General features: G+C 25.5%; 1 protein-coding gene across 1 annotated transcript in view; it reads right to left on the bottom strand.

Annotated features, from left to right (window-relative positions):
• Positions 1–22,122, bottom strand: part of LOC122504090 (protein timeless homolog) — a 710,704-nt gene that overhangs the window by 623,711 nt on the left and 64,871 nt on the right. Inside the window, exon 16 of the mRNA XM_043614987.1 lies at positions 15,384–15,481. Coding sequence (XP_043470922.1) covers positions 15,384–15,481 — 98 coding nt within the window. The remainder of the gene's footprint in view (positions 1–15,383; positions 15,482–22,122) is intronic.

Genomic DNA, 22,122 nt, shown 5'->3' with positions numbered 1-22,122 from the left:
TTTTATTTCCAAAATTTCCTGACTTTTCCCTGACTAATTTTTGATTTTCCCTGACAAACAAATTTTTAAAGTATTTAATATTCTACATTGCTGATTGAAATGTTTATAATGGTTTTTAAGTAACAAGTTTATTTATAAAGGAAAATAAAAAAAATCTAATTGACATTTATGTATCAAAGTTTTTTAATTTGAGGTTTCTTTCGAGCAAAATTCCTTGACTTGCGGCCACCCTGTTTTCGTCCTTTTTCTATCAAATTACGGACTTCACGGACCTTGTTTCAAAAAATCTGACTTTTACGGACTTGAAGCAAATTTACCGACCTTTACGGGATTTACGGACCTAGTTCGAGCCCTGCTAAAATTATAGATGTGCCCCAATAAAAATACGCATTAGATGTTAAATGAAATGAATACAATTTTAAAAATGGCTGGAAATTTTCCACACGAAGAAAACGAAATTAGACTAGGCTCTCTCTCTCTCTCATCCCCGCAGGAAACACAAACTAAAGCTCAAAGGTAATTCAATCAGTTCATCAGATGCAATTGAAAAAAAATGCGTTTCAAATGATGCTCAAAACGATTTTTATATTCACTTGATTCACACATACAGACACACATTCACATGAGAGAGGAAAAGAGAGAGTGAGAGTGAGAGAGACGTGACTGAATTGCTTTTCCGTCAATGCTAAATGCGACATAGAAGTCCTATATTGAATTCTGGAATTCGAATAGAACGTGCTTGGAACGCGAGTAGAACGTCAAAACGGAAGTGATACGGGGCAAAGTGTGATGAACAGAGGAGAACTATGTCTCGCTGGATGGTATAATTGATTTTCAATGGGATCTTCTAGAAGACAGAACTTCCCACTCAGCCGTGAATTATAAATTAAGGAAAATCATTAGAGATCTTCATCAAGCTACGAAAATCCAAGTGAACAATTATTCAAACTTTATTTACATCCACATAAGCAAGAAGACACGTTCAAGCATTAGATTATTCTCCTATATAATAAATAGTTGATAATAATAGTTATTTTTTCAATAATGAATTATCACTGATTAAATATAATAAAATTTCATTAAAATAACAACAATACTGTGAGGCTGAAACTAGCACCTAGTTTTCAGCACCCACTTAATTTTGGAAATTAAATTTTAAAGTTAAATACTTTTTATGAAGCTGCAACTTGCACCTAGTTATCAATATCCACTTAATTTTCAAAATGTTGATTTACAAAAAATATCTAATTTTAAAATTTAATTTCCAAAAGTAAATGGGTACTGATAACTATAAGTGCCAGTTTCAGCTTCATTAAATATCAATAATTTTAATAATAAATGTGTTCAAAATTATTATTAGGGTAATTAAATATAACTGTAAAGGAAATCAATGATTATTTTTTAACTATTGGTGGAAATTCGTCTTTCAATATAATACATTTTTGAGCAAATTTTTTATTCTACGTTATGTTTGTGTCAAAATAAATTTTATTCTATTTAATACTATTCTGCATTTGTTAGAATTTTGCTTTCTTAACCTTTAAAGTACACACTTCAAAAACTTACGTTCGATACACACATGGGTGATTTGTACCCCGCAATATACTTTGAAACCTTATATCTTTGTTACAAATTGATGAAATTCAGATTTGTAAAATATTGTGGAATATTATTAATTGGCTTAAAATCTCGATATATATTTCCGGAAATTTTAATACATTTCGTATTTTTTAAAATATTTGGATTTTTCTCAAAAAAAATTGAAAAAGAAAAGAAATTTCTAAACACTTTCTCTTTTAATATTATTTCATGCATTTATTAAAAATTTGAAATGTCCCAAAAAGTTTTAAAATCCCAACAAAAACAACTTTGATGCAAAAAATTCCGCCAAGTAAAAGTTTTTGTAATTGTCCAAACAATTAACGAAATAAAATTTTACCAAGTAAAATTTATAACTAAATTTTTTATATTGATTTATTTTATTAATTTTATTAATTAGATTTACGAATTAAGTCAATGTTTCACGTTATATTTTGGATAATAAAACTCATAGCAGAAATTCAATTATTTAAAAAAATTTTAATAAAATTATTAGAAACGATTCAATTATTTTTAAAGCATTTTCGAAATTCAATTATTTTCAATATCTACTACTTTAATAAAATTTCCCAACAGAATTCAATTAACTTTATTAATAATAAAATTTTTACAGGAATTCAATTATTTACAAAAATTTTAATGCAATTCTTCCCAGAAATTCAATTATTTTTAAACATTTTAATAAAATTCTTTGCAAGAATTCAATTATTTTTTATAAATAATAAATTTCTTTGTAGGAATTCAATTATTATCATAAATAATAAAATTCGCGCTAGAATTAAATTATTTTCATAAATAAAAAAAAATTCACAGAAATTCAATGATTTAAAATACAATTTTCATAAAAATTTTCGAACAAAATCAATTATTTAAACAAATTTTTATAAAATTCTTTATGTGAATTCAAATATTTTCTTCAATAGCTACTTTTTTTCTACTTTTTCGGTCTTAAAGCTACTGTTCGCTAGTTTTTTAAAATTATTTATCGAGTACGAAGCCTGAAACTTTGACGTGCTAGGAAAAATCTAGTAATGGATTCTAATTCAGCGTAAAAAATGTTAAAAAATATTCCTGCCTTTTTTGGTCCAAAACTTGACTCGAATTTTTAAACCTGCATTGTGATTAGGAAAGACTGGGGTAAACCCGCTCACTAGCGATTTAACGCTATGAACTCAACTTAAGATGGAGATATTGGTACTGTGAATAGTACTTGACATTCAACTTATATTAACGAACTTTCGTTTAGTCTCATGAACTCAACAGAGGAGTTCGGTTTTGACCGTTCCCAAGTACAGTTCTTAAGCATTAATTTAAGTGAGGATTCACCTCACAATGTCTATAGTTCTCAAATTTTGACTTATTTGTAATTTTAAAGTGTCTAACTTCAAGTATTCGGAGGAAATGATTCTAAACAGACTTTTTTTTAACTTAAACTCATGTTTGCAATAGCATAAACATTTAATTCACATTTTACCTCACTACACGTGTTCATCAACCGCCATAGATTTATATAGTTTACCGAATCGCGTTTGACGCCATTTTTTTTTGTTCACATTAACCAATTTCATGGAAACTTTTAATTCTTAACTCTTATTCTTCTAAGTGTTTGTTCTGACAGTTGGCAAAGCCTAAAGTCATTTAAGAAGAAGAAGAAGAAGAAGAAGAAGAACTCAACAGAGAATCAGAGGCGATCAAATGTTTTTAGAGGTGTCAGAAAAAAAACGTATTTTGGATTTTTAAGTTTTTCGATCATTATTTTTGAGTCTTAATTTATCTGGCAAATTTTTTTTGTTGCCATTGGATGTCCTTCTTCGAAGTACATATATAGTTTTGTCTTATTTTAAAAAGATTTAATTAAATTTATTCTGAAATGTGAGGAATACACCGGGGTAAAGTCGCTCACGTGAAGTCGGGGTAAAGCCGCTCACTTAGTTTTAAATTTAAAATTTAGAATAAAATAATTTCACGTATTATATTTCAACAATAACACAATTTATGACTTATTAAAACCAAAATTGTAACTACATTTCACTTTCTATTAATAAAATATAACACTATTTAAATCCATAGTTGTAATTCATGAAATCTATGTTCATTATTTATTAAACCAATTTATTGTTTACAGAATTGTTTATATAACTCATAAATTATCAATAATAAATCATACTTAAGACGGGAATAAGACGAACTTTAATATTTAAAACATAAAACTGTTCCGTCTTGAAAGATAAAGTGAGCAGGTTTACCCTGGAAAATTGTGATTTCGAAATTTCGTATATGTTTATTAAAAAGTTTCTCTAAGTAAAACTAAAAAAGATAAATCAAAAACTCTTTTTTATTTTTTTAGTAGAAATCATAAGCTTTCAAATGGTATAAATAAACTTGCATTTAGAGAATAATTTCCTAGATTTTAGCCGATCTGAAAAAAAGTGAGCGGGTTTACCCCAGTCTCCCCTATTTGCATTAACTTTATAGTATTTTGAACCTAAATATTTCAAGAGATTTCTATATTATTAAATTTTATAAATAACGTAAATATTTTAATAAATAAAAAAAAAAATATAAGTAATTGAGGAAGAAAAGACTAATTATTTTTTGAGCAATTTAATTAATCAAATGCGAAAGAAAAAAAACCACATGAGATCAATTAAGAGCAAGGAAGCCAAAGACTCAATCTTGTAAAAACAGTTTTCCAAAACATTAAATTCTTAAATGAGTAAAAATTCATTAATCTTCTGATTAAGAATTTTCTTTACTTCCGTGAGACTTTTGTTTTGATCTTGGTAGATTCATGCGTTAATCTTTTAAAGGTTGAAAATCACAATTCTTAAAGTCTCTTTGATCTTTTGAAAGTCCAAAACAGAGTGTAATTAGGAAAGATTAAAAAGAAGTCGCAAAGAAAACTAGACGCCCGTTGGCATTATGTTTCGATTTCACTTTAATTAAATTAGTGTTTTTTTGTGGCAATTTTCGAATTTAAAAAATTAAATTAATTATTTATTTTCATTTTTTAAATAATAACATTTGAAATTTTCGTTTAACAAATTAATCGGAAGACCGTTTGCAGTTAAGAATTAATTTTTTGAAACTAATAAATTTTAAAATATTTTAATTACAAAATATAAGAATTTTAAACAATTTCCAAAACAAAGCAAAACAATAAATTTAAATGTCAAAAATACTAAAAACAAAAAAAATATTTAAAATCATAATTAAAAAAATTTAAATTTAAATTTAAAAATTATTTATTTGAAAACCTCAAATTAAATATTTTTTACTTTCAAATTTGAAAAACTTAATACACGCCTTTGATAGTATAATTTTTTCGACTTTATTCGATTACATAATCCAAAAATGCGACTATTTTCTTCAGGATTGACACAAAAATTTTGATTTTGAACTTGTTCTTGACCATAAAGGTTAATCTGATTCACATTACTGTAATCTTTCCAAAAGTATTTTCACGATTTCTATTGAATTATTTTTTAGAATTTTAAATAAAAATTCTTTTCCATATGAATTATTTTTAATAAGTATTTGTTGAAAAATTTTTTTTGAGAATTCAATTGTCGAAAGAAAAAAAGAAAGTTCACCTAAAATGACACTGAAATCCAATTGTTTACAATTACATTTTACAAAATTTCAAACAATTTCAAAACAATGTGAATAAAAATTTTTTAAAAAATTAACTTTTTTAGAATTTTTAATTATACCTAATTATTTCAAATTTTAATTTTCTAAAATTTTAAATTAAAACCTTTTGAATTTCAATTATTTATAAAAGTTATAAACGCATCTCTAATAAAATTCAATTATTTTAAAAATATTTAACAAAAATTCTTTACTAAATCAATTACTTTTAATAATTTTTGCGAAAGTTCTATGAAAATTTAATTATTTAAACCAAAAATGTAAGGGCACCAAAATCCAAAATTTTCTTATGAATTCTAGAAATTTAATATTTTTCCAGTACTTTTGATAAAATTTACTGACTTTTCCTTGAATTCCCTGATTTTTCATGTTGACTTATTTTAATGAAATGCGCGATTTCTTTTTATTTTTATTCATCATATTACATAATAATATACTAATTTTTTGGTATAAAATGCTATTTAAATTTCAAAGGTTTCAAATTGAAATTTTTGGAAATTTTACTTTTGAATAATTTAAATTGAAAGCAAAATAATTTTTGATGTATTTTAAATGAAATTTCCTTTTTTTAGTAATCGAATTCTCAAAATCTTTCTCAAATTTTACTAAAAATAATGGCAAAGAATTTTAGGTAAAAATTCTAAGGAATATTGAATTTTGGAAAAATTACTGTTATAATTTTTAGAAACAATTAAATTTCAGAAGATTTGAAATTTTAGTTCTTTGTGGAAAAATAGATAATACTAAGTATTTAAAATAATTTTACAAAATTACTGAAGCACTGAATAATTTAATACAGAAATTATGAAAAAATTAGTTTTCTGAAAAATTTTAATTAAAATTTAATTAAAATTTCTTTAAGATAATTGGATTCCTAAAAACAATTAATTGAAAAATTTTCAAACAATTGAATATTTCGTTTTAATTTTATTGAAACAAATTTTATATTTTAAAGAAATTATTGACATTTTTAAAAATAGTTTTTTCTTGAAAGGAAAAATATCCACATAAATTTTCAGTTTCAAAATTAAAAAAAAACATCTTTTGTGTTTAAAAAATAAAGAAAAAGGGGAAAAAACGTTGAAAATTTGAAAAGGTGACTTTGACGAACCACAAACGTCTTGTATGTACAAAATAGACATGAATATAAGGGGTTTTCATGAAAGCTTATGGTAAACAACGTAGTTATTCATACATAAATTAGAAGCATGAAATGAATCCCAGTAGCGCGTTTAATTAAATTTGTGTCATGATATATGCTCTGCATATTACAAAACGACCTCTTACAAAGATCTCTCCCTGCTCTCAAACAATACCTGCGCCATCATTCTAACAGAAAAAATTGCACATGTTTTTGTATACACACAAAACTTTTTTTTTCCAAACATGTCGATATTCTTCATAGAATACATAAATAATTCAAAATCTATACTCAAACTACTCTATTATTCAATACTTTGACCCTAATTTTATCCAAAAAGCTTTTCCCTCCTCGAAAAACAAATAATTCATAACAGAGAACGAGACTCCGCCAAAAAGTGTGTATACAACTTTGCAGAAGATAACTTATTCGCATATTTTTCATAAAATCAAAAAAGAAAACAGAAAAAAAGAATGTGGTGAGAATTTATGACCGAAAAAAATCACTGTATTTTCCTGTATACAAGAATCTATCAATTCTATAGTTTACATTGGTTTCTTAAATTAATATTTTTCATCAAAAAGTTTTTATAGAATTTGTAAGTTTTGCCTTTTTTTAAATGCAGGTCTCCGATAAAAAACATCGTCCTGTTGATTCCAATGAAGAAACAAACTAATAATTAAAAGAATATTCTTCGTTTGTTTTACTTTCCTGGAAGCTTATTAAATTTTTAAAATCAAATTATACGTGAGACGTATCGCGTGACTGAAATCAAAAGGTAAAAATTTCTTTCTAAAAGCAACTCTGACATTTTTCCTTCTCTAATAGTAATTACTTAAGTAGATCGCTTATAAAATTATAAAAATTTAAATAAAAGAAAACAACTTTTCTTCTTTAATTTTTCTTCACGAGGTAGGTATAATAAAAATTCAAAGACTTGAATTAATTTTCCTATTAATTTTTTTTCACAAGGTAAGAAAAAAATGGGAAAAAAACTAATATTTTTTCTTTCAATCTTTCTTAAATATACACCTTAAAAAAGTAATCACATATTAAGAGAAAAAATCCACTAAAATAAAAATTACACTTTTAGTGTGTGGAATAGAAAAAAATTTCAAATTATAAAAAACAAAGATTATGAATCAAGTTTAAAAAAAAATAAAATAAACAGAAAAAAATGGAGATAACATTTGAAAAGTTGAATAAGCGGAGCAAATAACGAGAAAAACATTTCACTCAGTTCTTGAGACTAACTTCCTCTGCAAACTAGAGATAATACATTCCATCGGGAGCTAAAGAAGTATTAACGATCTCTTCTCTTTTACAAGTTGACGCAAACATCGTCAGAGTCAGACGCGCCGAGATCGTCAATATTAAACTATCTTTGCACAAGAATCTCGAGAAATTTAATACAATTTACTCAATTCAAAATTTATTTTGGTTACTCAAATATTTATACCAACGCAAAATTCTACAATCGCTAAACAATCAGAACTTTTATAAAGTGAGGAAAAAAATTGTAATATACGCTATGTTTATTAATTAGTTATGGGAAGCTAACATAAAAATTATCTATTAATATGACATTAACAGGGTTGCCACAAAACTTTAATTTTGTTTTTCCCTGACCCTGAAGAACATCAATAACTTCTTTTTTAAAAAATTAAATTCTTGGGAGGAATTTTATTAAAATTTCTAAAATAATTGAATTGCTTCGAAGAATTTTATTTTTTCCGAAAATAATTAAATTGTTTCGAAGATTTCTACAAACATTTTTGACAATAATTGTAATTCCTAGGAAGAATGTTATATTTTACGAAAATAATTGTATTCTATGATCAATTTTATTATAATTTTTCAAATTCAAAATTTTTTTAAATAATTGAATTCCCATAAAAAATTGTATTATTTGTGAAAATAATTAAATTCTTAAGAAGAATTGCATTGAAAATAATTGAATTGTATAGGAAAATTTTATTAAAATTTTTGAAAATATGTGAAATTTTGCCAAGAATTTTATTAAAATTTTTGAAAATAATTAAATTTCTGCAATCATTTGTAACTTCTACAAAATTCAGTTTTTTTAGTGTTTAAAATTCTTCTATAAATCCATTATTTTTAATAATTAAAAAAAATATATATTAAAAAATGAAACTAATTTCAGTAGAATTTGAGTTATTAAAATTTTTCAAAATTCTAAGTTCTTTAAAATTTCAAAATAAAAGCTTTTCAAGTGCGTCCATTTATTAAAATTGTAAACGCAACTTTTTTAAAATTGAATTAATTTTGAAATATTTAAGTAAAAATATTCATTTTAAATAATTTCTAAGTATTAATTTTATGACAGTTGTTCAAGAATTATGTTATTTAAAAAAAATTATTGTCATAAATAGAAAAAATTGAAGGTTTTGTATTAGAATTCGTCGTAATTTAATAATTTATGAGGCAAACAAAAAAGAAACAAAAATTCCGAATTTACTTATGAATTCAAATAAATTTATTTTTCCAGTAGAACTTTTAATAAAAATCCCTGAATTCCCTAACCTGTGGTCTGCCGTCCAGAGGAAAAAGATACATAAGCGACATTTTTGAAAAAATTGAGTTTTTAATATCATTGGATTCATAAAAAAAGCTGCATTTAACTGTGTAAAAAAGAATTAAAATATTTAATTATTTATTGCAAAAAAAGATTGTTTAAAAATGACAAAAATGGAAAAAGTGACGAAATACAGAGTTAAAAGATACATAAAACACTTTGTGGGTTCATATTTCGGTAAACGACGCTGCATACGTCACCAACTTACAGGACAAAATGATACACAAAGTCGCTTATGTATCTTCTTACTCGGTAAAGGAGCCTGAGAGTGAGCTGACTTTACAGACTAAAAGAAGCGACTTTCTTTCGACTGTCTTTATGTATCTTTTTCCTCTGTAAAATGGTCTGACAGTGAGTCGAGTTTACAGAAGAAGAAAAGCGATAATTTTACTACACAGGCTCTTTTTTCTCTGGACGGCACCGCTCAGCTCGAGTAAGTTTACCGAGGAATAAACATAAGCGACTTTGTGCTTTTATTCGTCTGTATTTATCACTACTAGAAACCCGTCCCTAGTAGAAATTTGTCATGGAGCCACTCGATTGTTCAAGTTACTGGACAGTTTTTGTCACGGACGCTGATTCTAGGCGGACTGGTAAATAACTGTAAAGTTACTGACCAACGCTCTTCGTCAAAGATTCAAGTTGAATTTGACATTGGCTAGACATAATTTCTGTCTAGTTTTTTTAATGTTACTTTAAAGTACTCCTAGAAATTATAGTTCTAAGTTTGTCGTGTCGATGACACTGCAATAATGTCTAATGTAACTAGACAGCTTGACTGATTATTTGCTAGAGATAAATTTGTTGTTATTCTTTCCAATATTTTAAAACTTTTCATTTTAATTTGTTATTAATTAAAAATTTAATTAATTTATTATTATAAATTAATAAAATTAATTAATAAATATTTACAATCATTTATAATAAATATAAAAATAATAAAATTAGTTAAAAATTAATTTTTTTAATATCCATTTTAGTTTAATTATAATTTTCTATTAATTAAAAATTTAATTAATTTATTATTATTAATTAATAATATTAAATAATAAAATTAATTAATAAATATTTATAATAATTTATAACAGAGAGAAACTGAGAGTACGCACGTAATGCAAATCGCTCTTTCCTTTGAAAGTCTGCCCCCTCGCGGCCAAAAGTCCCAAGCTTAGGTGGTTGGCTATATATATTGCCTAAATCGGTGAGCTTGCACACATATGTAAAACGCAATGGCTAAGCCGAAGTATATAATCGGAAGCACTCGTGATCACTCGGAAAATGCAAGGAACGCGAGGAATAGAACTGAACTAATCTGATAATAGGCCGAGAAATGATTTTGAGTCCCCAAAGTAAATCGCAATGCAGGACAGCGAAATGTCTGCTTCCTTCTCTTATTCATTCTTACTATATTGTGATTTAAAAATTATTACACATTAATTACTATAAGTGATAAATTTAATAAATGAAATAACAATAAAAATTAGTTTTTAAGAAATTTAATTTATAAATTGAAATTAATTCAACTAAAAATAAAAGGTAAATTAAATTTAATAAAATTAATTACATTTTTTTAAAATTAATAATTAGTATAAACGTACCTAATAATTTTAAATAAAATTTAATTTTATTAAATTTGTATAGTTCATGTTGAATTAATTTCTATACGTAAAATTATTCAGGGAAGAAAATATCATTTTGGATGCCAATTTAATTATTAACTCTACGCCGTTAAACACTAAATAATTCTACACAAATAAATATCTATAGTTTTCAGAAAATCTATGACATTAAATTCTTTACACTATTACATTTTTTCAATTTGAATTTCTCTTCAAATTAATTTTAGAAAATTAATCTCTACACACGAAAGTTTTACAAAAAAAATTCTACACAATATAATTGAATATACTTAATTTAACTTAATTCTTAATTTTTTATATATATTTACTTTACTAAATTTATGGGGTAGAATTAATTTCTTAATATTTTAATTTATTTTTTTTTTAATTTAATATTATTTATTTAAGAATGTTTGTGTAATTTGTAATTTTTTTTGTAATTTTTTATGTAATTTGTGTAATTTTTTTAAAATTTTAATTGTAATTTGTTTTTTGTAATTTTGTAATTTAATGTTAATAATTAAATTAAAGCATCCAAACTTATATTTCTTCTAATTTAGAATTTTACGGTGTGGAATATTGCGAAAAATTAAGCATATTTAATTAAATTAAATGTTTTCTAATAAGAATAAGTGTACTCTAGCTATTTTTGAATTAGTGACAATGTTTACTAATTTGAATCAGTGACTGACTTTTCGCTTTTTAATTTGTAAATTTTACTTTTTTAAATCAGGGTGGTTTCATAAGTATCAATTTTTCTGACAATTTACTGACTTTAAAATTGCTTTAATGTATTATTTTCAAAAAATTACAGAGAAATTCTTACAATTAATTTTGTAAAAATATATTAAAATAATTTTTTTACATTGTTTGAAGTTTTTTGATAATTCAATTATTTTGAAAATTTGCAATTAAAATTCTTTAAAAGTTGATTTTCAAAAATTGTAACAAAATACTTTAAAAAAATTAATTATTTTCAATAAAATTGTACAAAATTTCAATTATTATTTAAAAAGATTTTTCTTATAGATATATTTAAAAAATTTTAATTATCTTAAAAAATGATTCAAAAACAATTTTTGAAAGATTTGTTTATAGTTATTTTTCGCATTATAAAAATCAAAATAAATTGTACTTTTTTTTACTAAAAATTCTGATATTTTGTTGCAATGTTTGGAAGAAAAGTCGAAAAAGTTGCAATTTTTGGTAAGTTTAGAAAAGTCTCAATTTTCTTTGACAAAAAATTTTTTCCTGACATTTCCCTGACTTTACTGACATGTGGCCACCCTGTAAATCTAAAATCTTTGAAATAATTGTTTCATTTTTTCGGTTTTGTAAAAAAAAATATTTTTCGATGCTCAACATAGACGCTAACTTTAGACACTTTAGTAATTCAATTTGTAAAACTTTACTTTATTAGTAAAACTTTACTTTATTAGTAAAATGTACTAATTCAAAAGTAAAAAAGTCCGTCACTGATTTAAATTAGTAAATATTTTTACTACTTAATTCGTATTTACTTTGTTCTTGTTTAATTTTGTTTTTTCCTGATTTCCAAATAGAATTTTGACTTTTTCACATTTATTTGAGAATTTTTTCAATTCTAAACTTTTATTTGAAACATTAATAATTTACAAAAATTATAAATATAAAACCTTCTAAAACTCAATTATTTATAAAAATTGCAATTGCAACTAACTCTTCGAAAATTCAATCATTTTTCGGCTTTTTAAGTAAAATTATTCCCTGAAAAATTTATAAATAATAATATTATGAAAGTTTTTTAATTCAAGATTTAAATTATTTAAAATAAATTGCAATTATTGTCAAAAATGGAAAAAGTCCAAAGTTCTGTATGAAAATTATAGTAATGATTTCAAAATTTAGAAAGTGAATTATAAGAAAAATTCCTAAACGTATTAATATTAACAAAGATTAATTTGTGGACACCGGAAAAACCACAATTTTTTTCTCAATTTTGTAAATTTAATATTAATTTCTCCAGTACTTTTCATAAAATTCCCGAATTTTTTCCTAATTTATGCAATAGTAAGAGTTTATCACTCAGTATAAAAATACTGATGAATGTTGAGAATTAAGAATATTGTTGCAATATTTATTTGCTCTATATTTGAATTCCTTTTTTTTAGGAGAATTTGTTCCTATAAATATGTAAATATATCAAAATAAATAGCCTTAATTAAAATGTTATACGCTCAAATCCCTAAAATAAAATTTGTGTGTAAATACAAAATTTTATAAGCATAAAAACCACAAAAAACTTTGCATAAACAATGTGTACAAATGTCAAAACATTGTCATAACCTCTTTTTTAGTTCTATTCCTCGCGTTCGCGTTCCTTGCATTTTCCGAGTGATCACGAGTGCTTCCGATTATATACTTCGGCTTAGCCATTGCGTTTTACATATGTGTGCAAGCTCACCGATTTAGGCAATATATATAGCCAACCACCTAAGCTTGGGACTTTTGGCCGCGAGGGGGCAGACTTTCAAAGGAAAGAGCGATTTGCATTACGTGCGTACTCTCAGTTTCTCTCTGTTTATAATAAATTAATAAAAATAATTAAAAATTTAATTACAGTAAACAATTTATTTATTAATTGTTAACGTTGCAAATTAAATTACTAAAAACAACTTTAGTCCAGCGGGACCCGGGTTCGCTCCCCGTTACCCCCCAAGATTTTTTCGGTGAAATTGCATTATCGTTTTATGGTTTATATAGATTATAATTGTTTATACTAATAAAAAATATTTGTTTCAGTGTTATTGTTAATAATAGTGCATTAAAAAAGTGAAAGTTGTTTGAAAACAGTAAATATTTAGGATATTCGAATTTCGAATTTTTTTTAATTGAATTAAAAATCAAAAAGTAATGTAGAAAATTACATGTAATAATTTACTATTTACATTATTTTTATATAATAATTCAACTAATTAATTAAAAATTATAAAATATATAATTTTTTATTCTATTCCATTTATTATGTATATATTATTATAATGGATACAGAAATTTTCCAAAAATATTTTTTATTGACTTTCTTTGGTGCTAAATAGAAATTTTATATTAATTGCATGAAATAAATGTGTTAACTACAGTAAATCTCAATATTAAACAAATTTTCAGTATTTTAAAAGAATTAATTTGTCTAGTTTTTCTACAGAACCGTTGACCAGAATTTATAAAGTTGGGCTAGATAATAAGGGTCCATTCAAGTATTACGTAAGCATATTTTTCAGGTTTTTAGACCCCCCCCTCCCCCATGTAAGATTTTTTATATGCATTAGCGCCATTTTTTCTAATGGAAATAAGCAATAGCTAGACCCCCCCTCCCCCTTAAATGCTTACGTAATACTTGAATGGTCCCTAACTTGATGAAAAAAGCGTGACACTCCATTCCAGTTATTAGCCAGTTGGCTTGTAAAGTAACTAGACAATTTCAAGCGCGACTGGACAGTTCCTTTATAATAACTAGGACAAATTTCTACTAGGGGTATGTCCATTTTACAATAGAAATTGTTTAAAAAATTAATTTTTTTTACATAATGAGAAGCAGAATACTTTTTTATTAAATACTGATCAAAAATTTTTTTAAAAAAGTTAATTTGAATTATAGTTCCGGAGGCAAACTGTTTTCTTTGATTTTCTCGGATTGATGGTAATGTCGCTTATGTATCTTTTTCTTTTGGACGGCAGTGGTAACCCTGTATTAATTATAATAATTTTTTAATTACAACTTTCTGAACTTAAAATTGTCAAAAATTACTAATTAATGAAGAATTCATCATATATTTAAAAAGTAGATAATTAAAAAACATTTTTCTCCCGTCTCTTTTTGTACTAAAACATGACTTGAAGATAAAATTATAATTTTAACAATGATTTTTTTAGAGATTCAGTTGTAATATGCCAGCGGAGTTAAGCAAGCAAAAAAATGTATGTAGGTATATATTTCCGTATTTAGTTAGAGATAAAATATTTTATGGCAGAGAGAGAGAAAAAATGAATTAAAAAAATTCATTTCCTGGAGAATAAAAGCAGCGAACCAAAATATAGACTTAACGCACTCTAGTGCGTCATTTTTATTTATTGTGGAAAATAAAGCTAGTGGCGGTGTAAGGCGATATGACTACACAAATGTGCTCAAGCTCATGCATATTTATTTTTTGACTTGAAACACCCTAGCCAACTTTCCAAGATGACTTTCTGGTATGAGAAAATCAATAATCAACTTGTACTTAAAACCATATAATGAACTTGTTCATTTAACTCCAAATTATCTCAATTTAAATAAATTATCACATTTGGCACATTCAAATTTCTTCTTTAAATTCAATGTGGTCATTGAGAATAATTCTTTTTATAAATTTTAAAATATATACATATATGCTCAATTTTCTTCACTTCACTTTTTTAACTTTTTTATTTTTTCAACTGTTTTCGTACTTTTTTTTCATCTTTGGCAATTTTTCGAAATTAACATCATTCACACAAAATTTTAGTTCGAGTAAAGTTTATGAACGATTGAAACAAAAATTGATCATAAACGTTGTGAACTTTATCAATTTTTGTATGTCAATCAAAATCAATGGAAAATAGAGCTTGTCCCGTTAATATTAATTAAATTAAAATAATTATTGATAAATATAGGTTTCAAAATGGGTGAAAGACAAAAAACAATAAAATCAACAACAATTTAGTAACATGATGAATAAGACAATAAAAAATAGACAAATATTTAGTAAAAATGACTCACCACCCAAATCAGCAAAGAAAATTTCTCGCAGTGCCAGAAATTCCTCCTCCACAGGCATATTAACACTTCCGAAACAGTCGTTCTCGGGCCAAACATCTCTGTAACAAATAGCCAATAAATAAAAAAAAACTCGCGACAAATGTTTATTTATTTTCTTTGAAATCCACAAAAATGCTATAAAAATATTTCTCTATAATGTATGACAATCTTGAAAATTCTATAATTCTAAATTTGTTCAAAATCAGTGAAAATCTTCTATCGGAAAATATTTCACAAAAATCTATAAAAAGAAACAATTCAAAAATATTCTCTCATTAAATAAATTAAAGATTTTATTAATTAATTCTTAGTCGATAATAACCAATTACAAAAAATGTTTGTAATACATTGTTCTGAGTTTAAATATATTTATTAATAGTTATTAGTAATTTATATATTTTGAATATCTTTAATTGTAAAATTATTTGGAACGTAAATAGATTTTGTTTAAATAAATATTTAATCACTATTATAATATATAATATATAATCCTTTAAAATTCAATGATTTATAAGAATTGTTACCAGGGTAAACGTACAAATTGTCGAGGGTCTATCCATTTTTCGAGTCAACAAATTCTGTTTTTGACTTAAATATGGAATTACATTATAGGTAATATTTTTGGTTATTACCATGGTAACATTGACAAATGGAACAGCCAAATTGGTAAAAATAAGTTCCAAAAGAAAAGTTCCAATGTAAATTAAATAAAAGTGCCAAAAAGATTAAAATTGTTTAAAAATGCCTCCGAATGTTTATAATATAAGAATCTATCAATTTCCAAATAAACTGTTACATATAGAGAAAATGCTCCCAATTTTGTTTTAAGAAACAAAATTTACTTTCACATCATCTATATCCAATTTCCTGTGCAGTACATTCCAAGTAAACTTTTGGTCAAAACGAAATAGATTAGATATGTTTGAAAACGAAACGAAGAAGAGAGGATTAAATGAAGAAAAGAAGAAAAAACGAAAGAAAGCCGTTCAACTTTCGATTTATGAAAGCTTTTAGTCGCCATTTTCTTCGGTTGGATAACTGAGAATTCGAAATCGCAAACGGAACTGAAGAAACCTAGTGGAAAATCCGGATATGACTGGAGATGGGAGTCGAGAGTGAACCTCGGAGACTGAGGATTACATTTTGGTGCTTTTCATTTTCTTCGAAAAGAGTAGACGAGGGGAGAAGGGTATACATGTATAATAACTTGTGAGTATATAGTTAGAAGAGAAAGGGGAACAATGAAGAGGAGCCAGGGGATGAAAAAGGGGTGTAAGGGAGAAGGTGGAGAGGAAAAGGGTGATCCTAGAAGCAAACTCAATGAGTCTCAGAGGAGATCCCTCGAAGCATGAGTGCTTCGTTGCGACATACACCAACATCCGACCTTCCTCTTCTTTTTTTTGCAATTCCTTTTTTTATTTTTTTCTTCTTTTTCTTTAAAGTATAGTCACACCGAGTCTCGATTCTTTACCACTTTCTCAACAGCGCAATGTAACACCGTCGACGAAAGAGGCATCTCCAGAATTTCGAGTACAATTCAAGAGCACAGCTCTAGGATTTTTCAGCGATGATAAAAAAAAAGGAGAAAGTCAGTCTCTCTGGAAATCAGCAGAACAATAACGAAATCACTGCCAATGGACAAGGATTTACAATTTTACAAAATCAATCGAAAAATATTACTGCAATTCAACGAAAAATTTCCTTTTCAAAATTCAATTTTAATCGTTCTTATAAAGAAAACGGGTTTTTATACTTGACAAAGGAAAAAAAAGCGTTCGGCTAAGCCTGCCAGTTATTAAATAAGAAAAAAAATTTATTTGTGAGGATACTGAAGTCAAACAATATGCGAATATTTTCTAATACATAAAAAAATTGTTAACAAACAATTGAATTATTAAAAAAATAATAACTTGAAAGTAACACAAAAAACGATTATTTTCTGGAATTCGGCTTAGCCTGCTAGCTATTACATTCTGCGCAGACGTGAGAAATACATCGATATAAATAATAAGGTAGTTCAAGTTGGGTGGGGGAAATCCAATATGGCTGACATCAGCTGATTTACCGGAGGACAAACAATGCATTGAATTCAATGGGACAAATCAGTTTTTTAACCATAACTTTTTAAATATTCATTTTTGAACCATAGTGTAATGGAAAATTATTCTTTATTTATCGAAATCTATTTTTTAAAACAATAAAATTTAATTTTTTGGTTTTATTGTTTTAAAAAATAGATTTCGATAAATAAAGAATAATTTTCCATTACACTATGGTTCAAAAATAAATATTTAAAAAGTTATGGTTAAAAAACTGATTTGTCCCATTGAATTCAATGCATTGTTTGTCCTCCGGTAAATCAGCTGATGTCAGCCATATTGGATTTCCCCCACCCAACTTGAACTACCTTATCGAAATCTCGAGTCTGCGCAATAAATTCTACAATCTGTTTGCAGGTTATGTTAAAAATTCTATTTTTGCCCAAAAATCAAATTATTCAATGTTTCTCATTAATGTAATGGTTTTAAAAGTTGCTGTAAGTTTTTGAGTTTAATGTAAAATAAGAATATATGTGGAAAATATATTTTTCAGTTTAGAAAATTGTGTTTTTGTAATTTTTAAACACCTCGGTCTAGATGACGACCAGTGCCCCTACAATCTTAGCCTTAATGGCGCTAAATTTAAAAATGCACGTAAATTCCTTTAAATCGCATTTTGAATAAATAGAAGAAAACTTAAAGTGAAATAAAAACATAATAATAATTTGGTCAATTGCACAGGATATCTGATTATCCCATAAAAATAATTTGACAGAATTATTAATTAAATTATTAGCTTACGAAATTTGGTTGATGCGAATTATTATTTAAGACAAAAGATTCATTTTCAATTATAATTTATTCGAATTTTCTTTACTTTGAATCAGAATTTACATGAATTTGTTAGAATTCTTAAAGTACCGAATTATCTTTTGACCGAATTTGCAAATGGCCGAACCACCAACTGTTGGAAATATTTTTGCGTGGATTTTAAAATTGACGAATCACAATTTTCTTGATATTTTTTCATTAGTTAATTTTAAAATTCGCGCTGAAATATTTCTGCCATTCAGACTTCGCACTCATCGATAATTAATTTTAAAAAAGTAGCAAATAGTAGCGTTCAATCTAAAAATGTAGTAAAAAAGTAGCAATCGAAAAATTAAACTTGACGACCAAAAAAACTCGTTTTAGACACTTCACAAAACTCACAAAAATTCCATTCCATATTTTTATTTTCCTAACTTTTCCCTAATTTTCATAAAAAATATTTACTTCTTTCATATCCTGTTAAAAAATTAAATTCCTGCAACGAATTTTATTGTTCATGAAAGAATTTCAATATTTATAAAAATAATTTAATTCTTGCGAAGAATTTTATAAAAAATTTTAAATAGGGTCAATTGGGGTAAATGTAAACGGAATATCTATTCTTCACCAAAAACATTAGTTTTTTTTTGTTAAAAGGTAAAACGGACGGATTTTTTTTGCATGAACTTGTTACTAGAGTTCCCTAGAAAAATTTTATGAGGTTCCAAAAAATATTGATGCACCTGAATCGCCTAAAACTGACTGTTACATTTACCCCGAGATTTTGAAATTTTCCTAAAATTCGGGGTAAATGTAAACACCTCTGTAGTTAAGCGAGGTTTAAGAAACAAGTTATTTCAAGTATACTACTGTTTTAAGGGATGGAAAAACTGAAAAAAAATTCTTCGTAGATGTATAGTAAATCAACCAGTTGACTGATAATGTATCATATAAATAAACAATCAACCATTGCAAAACTAGTAATGTAAAAACTTGAATAACTTGAACAAATTTTAGTAGATTTTCATTCAACTTGGTAAAAAGAAGTTAATTTTTATTTTGTTGAATAAGAATCTAAAATCGAATTTTTAAATTTCAAAATGGTGGATCCAATATGGCGGATGAACCTAAAAATAATATTTTTAAAAATTGATCAAATTTGCTCGAATCTGGCTACTCGTTTTTAAAAATTAATCATATTTTCAAAAAAAAAAAAATTTTTTTTTTTTATCAAATTTTCAAAGAGGACCTAATTTCCTTTTCTATGTAATTTTACATTGCCAAATTAATGAAATTGTGAAATAGAAGCAAATTTATTCAATTATTTTCTTTTAAAATGTAGTTCAAGTTCTGTTTACATTTACCCCGAGTTTTCGAATTCTCGGGGTAAATGTAAACACTTAATTATTTATTAACTAAATTGACGAAAATCAAAAATCAAAGTCAATTTTTGTTAGGGCATCAATAAGGAAAAATAAAATATTTTTGTTTGATTTTTAAATTTATTTTTATGCAAATGCGAGACAAAATACTGAAACAGTAAAATTTTGATTTTCAATCTTTTTTGCATTAAAAGATAACTTACACTATGGCATTGCCAATTGTCAAAATAAAATATTGGAAATACTCAGAACATCTTGTAGGTGAGCTGAGGTAAAAATATTGACGTCGTACTTATTTTTTAATTTGTAAATTTAGAAAGAATTCAATTGCGAAAAGTTTTTAAAAATAATTAAGTTATACAAAGAATTCTATTGAAATTTTTGACAATAATTGAATGCCTGTGTGGTACATTATTAAATTCTTTTGAAAATAATTGAATTCCTAAAAAGCATTTTATTATTTATGAAAATAATTGAATTCTTGCTTAGAATTTTATCAAAATCTGAAAGAATAATTGGATTATTTCCAAAAAAAACTTAATTAAAATTGTATATAAAATAATTGATTTCTTTCGATCAATTTTATTAAAATATTTGAAAATAATTAAATTTCTTTGAAAAATTATAATATTATTCTAAATAATTAAATTTTTCCAAAAAATTAAAAAAAAACATTTTTTTAAATCATTAATTTTTTCGAAGAATTGAAATTAAATTTTTTGAAATAATTACATTTTTGAGCAATTCCTGTAAAATTGTATTAAAAATAATTAAAATCGTACGATGAATTTTATTATTTATGAAAGTAATTGAATTATTACGAAAAATTTTATTAAAATGTTGAGAAAGAATTGAATTTCTGTGAAAAATTTTGTTATTTTTGAAAATAATTGAATTCTTCATTAGAATTTTATAAACATTGTTTTAAATAATTAATTTTTTCGAAATATACAGTAAGAAAAGCTATCCGTCAGTCATAGGAAAGTATGGGAATCGCATAAGTCTGTCTCACTCCCACTCATGGGATATGACTGACGTGGTAGGTTTTCGTACTGTATAATAAATATTATAAAAATTATATTTTAAATAATTGAATTCTTGTGGGAAAATTTATTTGTGAAAATAATTGAATTCTTGCTTAGAATTTTATCAAAAAAATTTTGAAAAAATTGTATTTCCATGAAAAATGTTATTATTAGTGAAAGTAATTGAATTATTGTGAAGAATTGTATAAAAATGTTTTTTTGTTAAATTTTAAAAAATATTACTTTTTTTCATACACGGAGAGAGAATATATATTAAATTTTGTAAAAGTATTTTACAAATTAGGGAAAAAGTGCGACAAAGCGAAATTTTGATATAAAAAATACTAAACTTTAAAAAAACTGGTGTGAAATTTAGTAAAGTTATATTAGAATTTAATTAATATTCTAAATATTTGATATAATTATACTAAATTTCATATAAGTTTTTTTAAAATTTAGTATTTTTTTATATCAAAATTTCGTTTTGTGGCAATTTTTCCTCAATTTGTAAAATACTTTTACAAAATTTAATAAAGATTCTCTCTCCGTGTAATAAAAAAGAATACTACTTCTTGTTTGTATTTATAATCTCACACAGCAAGAATTTAATAAATTCTGAAAAAATATTTCATATTTATTTCTCAGAAAATACGATATAAGTTCTTTCAAAAATTTTTTTTCTCCGCTATTATCACAATTTCCTCAAAGCTAAGTGTACAAAGAAGAATTCTGATGTTTAGTTGAATCGGTTTATTCGGTTGGTTCTCTGTAAACAGCCAATTTAAAAAAATAGTCGGTTTTATAAGATGAGTGTGAAGCCTGGCCAGTTGACTGTTCGGTCATTTAGAATAATTTCGGTCAGATGGAAATTCGGTGTTTCTTTCCCGATAGATTTCTGCTTAGCAGAAATTCGTACTAATTAAAATTCAATTATATTCAAGTTCAACATTTCGCTTAGAGTAAAATTAAAAGTAGTGAATGTTAATCGGGGAGAAAAGAAAATTTGCCGTACACATAAATGTACGTATCAGCTTAAAAATCGATGCGTCAGCTATGAAATTCCCATGTATGTTTATTTCTTGGAATAATGGAAACAAAACTGTCTGGAAACGCCTACTCAAAGGTGCATGTTGGGATTTAGAATTCAGGCTTTAGGAGGTTGAAGCAATACAAAGGCATCGCTAAATTGCGAAAAGCTCTGAACGCGACAACCCAATAATCCTCCAGACTTCGAGCCACAGACTCTGATCGGAAGAAGTGGATCGTGCGTGTCACAAAACTCTCTGAATAGAAATCCACTGCCATACGATTCCTTTTTATTTTCTCAACTTTAAATCTTACGACAATGGATTTTCTTATTTATACCAGTCGATTTCAACTTCTCTCCCTCCCATATCTGACTTTATTTATTTTTTCAAATATCAAAATCAACACCAATTCCACT

The sequence above is a fragment of the Leptopilina heterotoma genome, unplaced genomic scaffold, assembly GCF_015476425.1.
Source record: "Leptopilina heterotoma isolate Lh14 unplaced genomic scaffold, ASM1547642v1 Lhet_278, whole genome shotgun sequence".
NCBI classification, from domain to species: Eukaryota; Metazoa; Arthropoda; class Insecta; order Hymenoptera; family Figitidae; genus Leptopilina; species Leptopilina heterotoma.
The sequence above is the reverse complement of the archived record's forward strand: the minus strand, read 5'-3'. Positions and strand labels throughout refer to the sequence as shown.